The sequence below is a fragment of the Schistosoma mansoni genome, chromosome 1 (genome assembly GCF_000237925.1).
Source record: "Schistosoma mansoni strain Puerto Rico chromosome 1, complete genome".
Classification (NCBI taxonomy): Eukaryota; Metazoa; Platyhelminthes; class Trematoda; order Strigeidida; family Schistosomatidae; genus Schistosoma; species Schistosoma mansoni.
This window is the reverse complement of record NC_031495.1, coordinates 42,698,206-42,710,971: the sequence shown is the minus strand read 5'-3', so window position 1 is coordinate 42,710,971 and position 12,766 is coordinate 42,698,206. Positions and strand designations below refer to the sequence as shown.

General features: G+C 35.2%; 1 protein-coding gene across 2 annotated transcripts in view; it reads right to left on the bottom strand.

Moving 5' to 3' along the window:
* The window catches only part of Smp_054790.1 (putative microtubule associated protein xmap215), a gene marked incomplete at its 3' end in the record, with an annotated part of 45,721 nt that overhangs the window by 14,028 nt on the left and 18,927 nt on the right, over positions 1 to 12,766 (bottom strand). For both annotated transcript variants that reach the window (XM_018794491.1, XM_018794490.1), the window contains 12 exons: positions 12,049 to 12,405; positions 11,229 to 11,486; positions 8,918 to 9,062; positions 8,150 to 8,558; positions 7,829 to 8,031; positions 6,833 to 7,094; positions 5,492 to 5,728; positions 5,186 to 5,379; positions 1,997 to 2,118; positions 1,455 to 1,664; positions 1,193 to 1,341; positions 380 to 537 (listed from right to left, as the gene is read on the bottom strand). In XM_018794491.1, coding sequence (XP_018648898.1) covers positions 380 to 537; positions 1,193 to 1,341; positions 1,455 to 1,664; positions 1,997 to 2,118; positions 5,186 to 5,379; positions 5,492 to 5,728; positions 6,833 to 7,094; positions 7,829 to 8,031; positions 8,150 to 8,558; positions 8,918 to 9,062; positions 11,229 to 11,486; positions 12,049 to 12,405 — 2,704 coding nt within the window. The remainder of the gene's footprint in view (positions 1 to 379; positions 538 to 1,192; positions 1,342 to 1,454; positions 1,665 to 1,996; positions 2,119 to 5,185; positions 5,380 to 5,491; positions 5,729 to 6,832; positions 7,095 to 7,828; positions 8,032 to 8,149; positions 8,559 to 8,917; positions 9,063 to 11,228; positions 11,487 to 12,048; positions 12,406 to 12,766) is intronic.

Genomic DNA, 12,766 nt, shown 5'->3' with positions numbered 1-12,766 from the left:
AAACATAAAATAACGCAAAAAAGAGTATGAGTAAAAGTTACACAGAAAGGTACCGATGTATGTTTGCACAACATAAAACGTTCATAAGGTGAAAATCCGTAATAATAGAAATGTGAAATAAACAAACATTCAGATATGAACGAAATTCAAAGTAAACAAGATTGATTTTATCTAGATTGTCAAGAATTTACAACATATGGCTTTCAAAATATTCAACTGGTTTACAAGCTCATAAGTTAATACACAGATCTCAGACCAACGTTAAGTGGCTTTATCAATATGCTTTAACTTCTAGCTTAATGGTTACTTGACAACATAGGAGTCTTGTATTTAATTTGTGAGATATCTTTGGTAGAAAATTAAAGATTATTGAACTTACAGATTCAATAGTGGCCAAATGAGACCGAATCAATGTATGCAACTGCTCCTCTGAAACTGAAGGATCTCCAAAATATCTCGAAGTAACTTGACGTAACTGCATTGTAATAAGCATCAGGACTTGATTGACATGATTGAGTAAAAGGTACCACTTTTCATCTAGATTAATAAAAGTGAAGAGCTATGTTATGGTGTAATTTAAAAAATAGATAATTACTCAATATGACTAGCATATTAATTATTAGAGTACGCTTATGCAAGAAAAACTAAGTACTGTAATATCTAAACATGACAAACTACGAGTCACTAAAATACACTATGAAGGTTTTATTGTTAATATGATTTAGACACATAAACATTGGTACAATGAGGCACCAAATAGATGTGCGCCACACAAATCGAATGATTTGTGTGAGGGCTGGGATACTGTCTGGGTGCCCAAACCGAAGCAGGTGGTTTTCTTAGAAGGCCACTCCCCGAACCTTTCAGCTAGAAGTCCAGTCCACAAGACAGTGGAGCAACGTCAGAAGATGCAGTCCCATGGTAGCCGGTGACTAACGACTGATTCATACGCCATTTGTTCCCTCAGGATACTGGAGACCGTGAGCACCATTGGTTTGGAATCAGGGTTTCCAAATCCCCTAGGTGGATCCTCCTTATCCACCAACCCCGTTAAAGAGCCGGACATTCTCCTTTCATAAACAACACACGCGCCACGAGAATGCAGTGAGTAGGAGAATAGTTGAAACTATAAAATAATTTTTACACTGATAATATAACTGAGGAAAAGATGTGCAAGTTATCAAAACCGTACCTCGAAGAACAGTGTCGATTTCGGCTAAAGCATGACAACTGATTAGTAAATCATTAGAAGATATAGCCGTTACGACCATTGTGATCGCTGAAGCAGTATCAGGACTTGTTCGTAACAGTGCATTGAGAACAGGCTGGCGCACGTGTGTTCTAAAAATGATATAAACTCATGACAGTGAAATACATATAAGAGATTGAAACTAAAATAGTTGTGCATTTGAATCAAAATACCAAAAGTAATAGTAAACATCGTGAATACCTACTTCAATGCTGGGATTTCAACTGGTTGAAAGAGATCATTTATATCAGCATCTAACTGAATAAGTGGAGGCATACTTGGAGCTTTCTCAGGTGATAAATCACCTAGTTCATTCAACATAGCACGTGCTCTAGCATGAGCTGCAGAAACCGGTTGCTGACGGCGAAATTCATTTGGAACAGGCTCTAGAGGTTTGCGTGAATCTGATGGATCACTGATATAAAAATGAAATGGACAAACGAACATTAGTGTATGCGTAATTGTAAGATGAGAAACAAAAACAAGTCTGAGTTACTTCTTATAATGTTACCCCAGACAAACCAATTTATAAGAACTCATCACAGAACTAAGCAGGGGAATACACTGATACGTTTCTAGTATTCTTGGAATTAATAAGACACTACGATAGAATGTTAGCAGAAAACAACGCTGTATCCTAATTCAAGAAAGATTTCAGAGATAACATTTCGATTGAAAAAAACAACAATGGTAAATAGAAATGAAATTTAAAAATTAGACAACAAACGTTGACTTTAAAATACATACCGTCTTGCAGTGCTCGGTCTTACAGACGGCGTCTTTGGTTCAAAATTATCAACAGTATTGATTGGTGCTTGCCCAGCTCGTTTGATACGTTCTTCCAGCATTGAACGTTCTTTTTCAGGTATCTGAGATAAACACAAAACATGATAATATATAACTACTACGCTACACAAGCATTTGAAATACAAGTATGATACTTTCGATAGATCATGATATTACCTAGGAACGGCGAACGGAAAGAAAGTCAGTAACACAACAACAGGACCAGCTAAGCTATTCCATTGTGCCCCGGCCCTGCCAACTAAAAGTAGATCAGATTCGGCAAAGAAAATACGTAATTTCACAAGCAGCCCGGAAGAACGAACGAACAAGCACACAACTAACGCGGATATACAACTCAAAAATATACTTCAAAAACTTCACAAAATAGTGTACTAGGAGAGGAAACGAACTGATGGCACTGAAGGTCCCTCCAGGTGGGAAATAAACTGAAGGTAAAAATGAGCGCTTTTGGCGCGAAAACGGGGGAATTCAAATTTCCACAATAAAATTACAAAAATGAGTATGCCACGTAATTTCAGGGGATCTAAGATCCACAGCAAAGTATATGAAAACTTCAGTACTGAACTACAACATTTAAACTCTGCCCTGGGACATGACGGATATCTATGTATAATTGAAGCTGAGATTCTTCGGAAGTCACGAGACCGATTCCCCTTCTAACAACCAGAGAAACAATTAATATGGGTACATAGGATGTCCGCACAATGTAGGAGACCGAGAGGGCCAAACAAATAGCTGCGAAAATGAGGAGATACAACTTGATGGTGCTCGGAATAATTGAGACCCGATGGACCCAAATTGGACTGAAAAGGATAGATTCGAGAGAGATGCTGCTGTCCAAAGAAACACGAAAGGCACTTATAGGATGGGGAATCTCATGGATGCCCAATCATCAAGACAACCATCAAAACAAAGGACAGTATACAATGAACGTTATCCAGTGTTATGCACTCATCAATGATAGCAACGACGACGATAAAGATAAGTTTTATGAGAGGTTGCAGTTGATCGCAGAGAACTGCCTATGATCTGACCATCCTGATAGGAGACTTAAACGCCTAGTCGGAATGGACAACATCAGTTATGAAGATATCATGGGACAACATGGACTTGAAGAAAGAAACGAAAATGGTGACAGATTTGCAAATTTATATGTGTTCAACAAAATGGTTATGGGCGGCACAATATTCCACACACATGCATACACAAAGCTACATGGGTCTTACTGGATCACACTACAGAGAACCAGGTTGATCATATTTGTATCATTAAAAAATTCAGATCAATGGAAGAAGGAGAGGAGCTGGAATAGCTCCGGATCACCAATTTCGTGTGGTCCGGATGGCGCACCAGACAACTGGAGAAATAGTATTACAAAGGTTCAATGCAGCCTTCCTTCAAGATACTGACAAACTCAACGAATTCCAGGTAGCTCGCAGCATGAGGTTCGAAGCCTTACAAGATCTACTCAAAGAGGAAGCTACTATGGAGAAATACTAAAAAGAGATTGAAGAAGCACAAACTTCAAAGTGCCAGGCTGCAAGAATCACCATCATAAAGAATAGTTATCTATAGATACCCTAAGCAAGATTCAAAAAAGTTCCAAGAGGAGATACGACACAACGAAGAAACAAGCAGGGAAATATTATAAACCCGAGTGACCAGCCAAGGATGAAGACGACAGGCCAATCACTGAGATTCAAGAACAGGTGGGTAAAACAATTTGAAGAACTCTTCAATAGACAAACCAACAATCGAGGGAATCAGCATGGTCGGCCAGCAGACAAATCAAGAGTGGGGAAGCAGAGGGACCTGACAATATACCAGCTGATGCATTGAAGTCAGATATAGAGGTAACTACAAACATGGTCCACACTCTAGTCAGGAGGATTTGGGAGGAGGAAAAATTGCCGATTGACTGGGAAGAAGGATATCTCATCAAGACACCAAAGAAGGGAGACCTGAGCAAATGTCAGAACTACAGAGGCATCATACTACTGTCAATACCAAGAAAAGTTTTCAACAGAGTGTTGCTGAACAACCAATCGAATGGAACTCGTCACTATATATTAACCTGCTTGACTATGAGAAAGCTTTTGGCAGTGTGGATAGGAAGGCTTTATAGAAACTTCTTCGACACTATTATGTCCTTGAGAAGATCGTCAACATCATCCGGAATTCATACGATGGACTACATTGTAAAGTCGTGCATGGAGTACAGCTGACAGATGCATTCCAAGTGAGGACCGGAATCAGACAAGGCTACTTGCTCTCCCCTTTCCTCTTTCTTTTGGTGGTTGATTGGATAATGAAGACCACACCCAAGGGGAAGCACGGAATACAATGGACGACTTGGACTTCGTAGATGATCTGACACTCCTATCCCATACACACGAAAAAATGCAGATGAAAACAACTAGTCTAGCAGCAGCCTCTTTATCAGCAGGCCTCAACATACACAGGGCAAAATGCGAGATCCTCAAATACAACACGGAGAACACCAACTTAATCTCACTTGATGGAGAAGCTCTGGAAGATATGGAAACTTTCACGTATTTGGTCAGCATCATCGATGAACAAGGAGGATCCGATGTAGGTGTGAAGACGATGATTGGCAAAGTAACGGAACCCTGAAGGTAAACGGAAAAGTGTGAGGTCAAAGAACACAACACGACAGGAATTGAAGGCAGACATCAAAAGAAAGAATAGCATTTGAAAACAACTGGAAAGGGTTGTCCAGGACAGAGTTAGATGGAGAATGCTGGTGGGCGGTCTATGCTCCTCCATGAGGGGTATCAGGCGTAAGTAATTATATATATATATATATATATATATATATATATATATATATATATATATATATAAGATTTAATGGTCTTAATGATATAGCAGAGTTGGGAACTGAAATAAATAATGAAAGAGTATAATATAGAGTGAAGCGAGGAATGGGGTAAGATTCTGAGCCAAAATAATTTGTTAACTGGTATTCTTGATAAATACTTCCTTTATGAAAAAATTATATTGCTAGTTTAATCATCGTAGATATAAGTTTGCTCGTTCACAATATTCCCAAGTGGAATAAAGATCAACTTAACAACTCAGTAAAATAAAACAAGTGAAATCTCTTACATCGCCGATAACCTTCCATATCTGTTCACCAATAACAGCATAAGCAGAAAGTAAAGCATTCAAAGCTGCTGATCGAACTCCACTATCACGGTCACCGATTTGTTGAGCGATTAATTTGATTGCGATGGGAATAGAAGGCTGGCAAACATTTAATCCGAAACGATCAATCAGAGAACCCATTTCATCCAAGCACTCTAAAACAAAAAAATAACTAAGAATCAACAAGAAAATAAAACAACTGTGAGAAACGATTACTAAACGTGATATGTGCTTACGTATGTAGCGTACATAAACAAAGAAGCTAACCTTGTCTTGTTTTACTTGTCTTGGCCTTAGTCCCATTAGTGAGAAATGTGAATAGACGACTAGGTGGATAAAGATTAACCACTAGTTTCAATATCCCTCGAATATTCTGTCGAACTACATCTTTAGGTTCACCCACTTTCATTACCAAGTAAGGAAGAAATGAACCACCTTCATGTTCCGAAAGATTTGCTCCAGACTCTGACATATAAACGAATAATTTTGTTAGATAATCCATACCTGTTTTGTCCGAAAGAGGAAATAAGAATAAAACACAATTCGAACTAAACAGTTGTTACAAATTTTTAGAAACAGCGAATACAAATATTTCAGTGATATTTATTACGATAGCTCAAATATTTGTGACCCGATTAACATCTTATTTTAGACCACTCTTTATAACATGTATCACCGAACAAATACAAGCAGAGATACGGTTGTAGAATATTCCACAAGAATGTAATAGCATAGAACGAAAAACTAACAAAAATGGAGAAATGCTAAAATAAAACGAATATAAAGTTTACAAATGAAAGTAAATGATGAGTTAAATTTCGAAGGTACTGGATAAATTGGCGAAACTACAATTTATAGGGGAATCAATCGGAAATAAGATAACGAGTCTCGGACTTTGGCGCGAAATTCATTCATCCATTTCGCTAAATAGAGTTTTGGCATTTTAGCTGATGTCAGTTCGTGATTAAAACCCTAAATCTAATTTGTGACCATAACCACCAGCTGTAAATCACAATTCTAATTCCTCGCACTGGTTTATAACCGTCTTTTAGTCTCAGTTAATAGGTGGACATTCGCAGGGTCACTTTAGCGTCGCTCAAAGGTTGTCCATTAATTATAGTCTCACCAATAAATCTATCTGCACTAATACGAACGATTTTGTAGTATATTGACTGAAAGCGTAACCATTATTCAAAGAACCTTACGAATGAGGTCTGTACCTTTCACATATAACTCATGTATTCATTCAATGACTCCGTAGACTGAATTCATATCTTTATCTGGTTACAATTATGTTTTGATCAACCTATGGTTGCCTAATTTAATATCATATATTAATATATCTTTTAGTTGAGTAATATAGGTTGATATGTTGATAGTTTGGATGATCTAAATGTTGGTCAATAGTTGGTAGAATGATCAAACAACTGTGCATACATTCAATTTTATAGGAACATTACCAGCTATATACAAAAAAGAATAACTTAGAGTATGAAATTATTAAATAAGAATAGTAATGACTATGAAAATTTAATTAAAACTTATTTTGTAGTTTGGGTACCCGTGAAGAATAATTTAATTTATACTCGTAGTATCAAATTAACTTACATCTGCCTAAAACAACTGGATTAGTTTCAAAGAATCGTAGAACAATCCATCTCAAGATAATGTCCACATTTATTACAGTAGCCTCACAGCCTTCAGTGGTATCTAGTAATTGAGAAAGTTGTTCGATTGCCTTAATGTGTTGTTTAAAGTCGGTATGGAATAAAAGTGCATGAAATTCAGGAGCAGTTCCAGCTGCAATGAATAATGTACTTAATTGTTGTATGTGATCTTTTGTTGGAGTATCGAAATCCCATTTTAAAAGCTGTAAATTAGAAAAAATGAGTTTTAGAAAAACAAAACGGAAAGTAAAAGCTTACAGAAAGTAGTATACACTTCATGGAAACCATGGACCGATCAATATTATACCAACACCGAAAACCCGGAAGCACTGGACGGTCGTTTCGTCATACTATGGGACTCCTCAGCATTGCAGATCCACGATCGCGCACTTAGGACTTTAGGTCTAGTACAAACGCTTAACGTCTAGACCACTGAGCCGGTATCCAACGGAGTTAATACTTACCTCAACCAATCCATAATATCGAGCAATCACCTTACATTTATTAGAGGATACCAAAAAGTTATTTAATTAAAACTATTTAGTTTGTTCGTAGGAATAGCACTGGATATGTAAACAGAATATTTAACATAATCGAATGCTTTCATACTTTTTGACTTCGAGTAGTCTAATTTGCGTAACTATAAAGACTTGCTGTCATTCAGCAATCTGAATCATCCAACCGAATTTGTCATTAACTACGTAGGTTGTACAAAAGGTATTCACATTATTTATGTTTTCTCAGTCATTGCTTTCAATGAGTATCGCAAATTTTTGCTTGAAATATTATCCACGTATATTACCCAAAATACAATTTGAAATTACAAGTTTCATACGTAAAAATTCAATACGTTAATAGTTTAATGTGCATATTTGGGAATAGACACAATAAACAGAAAATGGAACAGGATTATTTGTAAAAGATACATAACAATTACCTTGCGTTTTTTCTCATCATTTAACCTAGAACTCTTAGCTGACTTATTTGGTGGTAGAATTATGGATGTTGTTGCCAGTTCCGGACCTGACTTTTTAGACGTGTTGATAGACTTTTTAGTATCAGTCTTTTTCTTCGTCTCAGAAACAGGCTTTGAGGTAATGTCTGAAGATTGTGTAGCATTTTCAGATTCCTCGCTATTTTCTAAAATTTAATGATTGAAATGAAATAGATGAGATAATCTTTTCCATGAAGCACATAATCCAGTGAAGAATGAACGTCTTATTCATATTTTTATGTAACAAATACATGAAAAAAATACCTGGAGCAGTACCTGGGGCATTTGAGGAAGGTTGTGGACGTGTTCCATTACCTCCACGTACCGCTTTAGGTGGAGAAACGGTTTTTTTCTCCATGGATGAGGGATGTGAATTAGCTACACTTTCACGAGCTTTCTCTAAATGAGGTATAATTGAATCCTTTGAGGTAGGCTTCAAACGATTGGCAGACTTTAAAATAGGTTCCCAGCCAAAAACTTGTATTAATGAAGGAAGAACTATTTGGGCTTGTTTACGAGCTTCAACATTACGATCTTCAAGAGAAGCAAACACTTGAGGTATTAGATTCTCTGTTATTTCTGAAGCGTTTTTCCGCAGGGCGTTTAATGGCATAGGTGAGAGAACTTCTTGAAGCCAACGTAGTAATTCGGCTCGTAAAAATGGATTTTCCATCTACATAGTAAATAAATAGAAATATGAACATAGAGTTTAGAAGATTATGAGCCAGACTTACACAGAATAAAACGTTATGAATGATTATCTTAAAAACCAATAACGAACAATTTAACGAGCCATTAAAATTTTATTATCTTAGTCTAAAATCTAATAAGCAATCTTTCATTTCACACACACTTATAAAGACTCAGGGATCCAGTTTAGTTCACAAACATAACTTCAGTCAGCATTCATATTTTTATGTATTAGTTTAAGTATACATGTATTGGTGACGATTAACTGTGAACAGTAATTAATGTTTCAATAGAAATTTGCACAGGTTATTTTCAAAAAAAGGTACACAAAAATATAATTACTTTTAAAGCATCAGCTAACATGTCATTCTCAAATACTGATAAAATAGGAACTCGACTTTGCCAAGAGCTAAGTGCAGTTACAGCTGCCTCACGTATTTGAACTTTTGAATCGCCAAGACAGAGTAAAATAGGTGGTTCAACATACCTAGAAAATAGATCGATTGATTAATAAATTAATAAAATATTTATAGGAAAACTGAACACATCTAAGAAATTATTTTAAATGAAGATTCGCGTGCTTATTACAAACAATTGTTATTGAAATTCGAAAAGTTTGGTATCAATTCGTATTTCTCTCAGTTAAAACGGTACAGTTAATATTTCTAAACTGCTAGTTAAACGGATTGCTGAATTACGAAACAGTAATTCCGGTTTTGCAGAATCAGAGTGAGTACAGCTAAAGTGTAGACGTACAGATATGTTTCAACCGATCTTATCTATTAATTTTGGGATAAGATAAACCATTTTACTTCAGTCTTAAATAACGTAATAAAATTTTTGATTTGCCATCGGTTAGTAGAACTCAAAAAGCTATGTACAGTACGCTCTAGCATAGTTCACAATAACAATCTGTGGTAAAAATTTCTTAACTTTAACATTTTATCTTATCACGTTACCAAATTCATTCCATTATTATTAATCGTTATCTGTCTTCAAGATTTTAATAACCAAACTTTTACTTCCTTACTAATAACAAAATTATTTCTGCGATTTTGTTACTGTGCACAACAGGTTGTTTTTTTTACCAAAAAATTACTGATTATTATTGCAGAGAAAGTGCATAACTACGATTATACTGTTTTGAGAATGAATCCGCCAAAAAGAGAACTCTTGGTTGAACATATCTTTTCTGTCTCCGTCTTAATGAGTGCATTTCATTTATTTGAAAATCTCGTCAATATTAGATATGATCAAAGACAGATACGTACAACACCAATCGACAAAAGTAAGTTATACTATTTTTGAATACTTGTAAACATACATATTACTGAATGAGAGGTCAAGTGTTCTTAAACAGCTGTTTACTAGCATACATTTTTTATTCACTTCTATTTCAAAGAATAGAATTAATCAAGATTACAACTATATACTTAAGTATTTTCAAGAGTAAACTGAATGTAGAACGAGGTGTGGATTAAAAACTGCAAATATAAAATAATAAACAGATGAATACAATTTTCTTGATATCATACAAAGTAGCGTGTTGCCATAAATCATACCTTTTTTCCAATTACGTAATAATAATTATAGAAAGTGTTAAAATTAGTAGACAAATATATAGAATAAATAAATATATAGGATAGAAAAAGTGAACTGTGATCTATATCACTGTATTTACTCTGTTTAACAAAAAGTTCACATGTATACATGATAGAGTTATGACGAAACAATTGATCGATGAAACTCTGGTATGAATGAAGACGTCAGTGGTGATATCTCTATGGAAGTCACCGGTAACCTACTGCCCAACTGATTGAATAGATAAGGAAACTAGAACTGTCTTTTACATGTAAAATATCGAAATAAGATAGTAATTTGTCAGAAAACAGGCAAATTAATCAAAGGTGAAAACAAATATCATACATCAGCAAATTGACGATTATTTATAATTATCGTGCAAAATATAAATGACTACATTCTGTAATAAAATGCAGTAGACAATAAGATAAAAATAACAATGGAAAAAAATAAAATTATAGGCAACTTTCAATAAACTGTGGTATGAACTATTTGTTCAGTTAACAGATGTAGATTGGATTTGACCTGTGACAGCAGCGGTTAAATTATGAAAACACTAGTTTATATTATTAGATAAGCTTAGATGTCACTGAAGCAAAACACTGCAAATCCAACACGACGATAAAATTATCGTGGAAACTAGTAAAGGTTGTAACAAAATCTTGTTTTTTTTTCTGTTAGCGTTCGCAAAAATACACTGCAGACATAAAACGAAGAAAAAACTGCATGAAGCAGCCTGGCGACCTAGAATATGGATTAGCTGTAAACAAAATCAGTCAGATTTTAGCAATAAAACTTACAGTACAGCCTTGAGATTTATTTCTTATACAGATGATTAGTCTTGTGTTGGGATAGTGTGACAAAAGAGGGTACCTAAAAACCCTAAGCCTGACCAATAACTTAATACTAGTGATTACGGTATGGTATGAGTCACAATTAGTTGCTATATTAAGTAACTTAAAATTACAGTGTAGTAGTAGCAGCTTTCAAAGTCAAATACAAATGGGAAAAAAAGGGAAAAGATGAATATAATTTAAAAAAATGGAGAAAAAAGATCAAAACATATATTTACTTTATGTAATTCACAGCATCCGATTTCGGCATTGAAGAAGCAAAGGAAGACAGGATTATTAAAGCTTGTTTAGCCAGGTTTTTATTCACATCATTAGCTGCCTTAGCTATCATGGTCAAAGGTTCTTGAAGCTTTCCGTTCGAAGCATCAATCAAATTGGAAGGAGTCACAAATTTTTCAATAGTAGTCAGTGCTTCTAGACGTTCTTTCCAGATCTTGCTTTTCAGAAGACCCAGGAGTTCAGGTGTAAATCGGTCACTAAAAAAAGAAAGTGGAGTATGAATAGCGGACACTTAACAGCATAGATACGACAAAAATTCGCGTAATTGAAGTCAGATGGCAGTGAAGGTGATTCCGAATGATCTATGCTAAGTTAAGGTCTCCACTAGTTTAATTTGAGCATTCAACTCCAAGTGTGTTAGATGGAGAATTCTATTCAATCAGCAATCACATGATAACATAGTCGCTCTACACCATCCTCATTTATCCCTATACACAACCCACTTTTCGGCTATTTACGTTATACGTGGGGATTTGGTTTTAAAAAATATGAGAAGTGAACCGGGATTATTAATGGTTGGAGTCAGTAAATATTAATTTACACAATAAAAACCATATAGTTTGGATTTCGTACATATACTAAGATAACATGTGAAACATAATGCGTAAAGGGAAACACATGTATTTATAAAATATTGTAAAAAAAACTCAAAACATAAAAGATCATGACAAGAAAAACTTTTTTATCGACTAGGAATGTCCGTAAAAGCTAATAAATCAGTTAAGCTGCAGAAACGATATAAGACATATCAACTAATACCTGATATCTACTTTTGGAAGTAATGCATCAGAGTCCATCTCCTCTATTTGACCAGTAGTTTCTATATCTCCAGACAATGTTCCAGTTCCACTGGGTTCAGTAGACACTGAATCTTTGAGCAAGTTCTGAGCAGCAGAAAAACGAATTGGAGCAGGAGCTTTTTTATCTTTGTTTTTCGCAAATTCCGCGTTTAGTAACGTAATCAAAGCCGGTTTCTCATCCGCTAATAAAGTTACCAAACGATCATTAAGATATAAATGAATAGTCCCAGCAAGATTTAGTGAACTTTGTCGAACAGAAGGGTTAGTTGCATTTAGGCCTGCTTTTAGAAGTGGTCCAACTTCTTGTGCTGGAATACTGAATAAAATAAACAAATTCATGAAGCATCTACGACTAATTCGGTAAGAAAATTCGGTTATTTATATCATGGACATCATGGAATAAAAAAATTACACTTAAGATAGGTCAGAACACTAACTGTGCCTTAAATTACCAAGCACAAGTAGAAAGAGCAGAATGTGCTGGAAAAATTGCGAAACTCAAGCAAGATTCGAGTAATTATAACAGAAATCCAATTCCAAAGCCAATTCACAAGTCAATGTGGTAAACTTTCAGTCATTATCTATTATATGATTGCAATATTGAGTGGGAAAAGATCCTTCATATTAGATAATTATTGTCATGAAACGAAACCCGTAAGTAAAAGTGGATTAAGGAT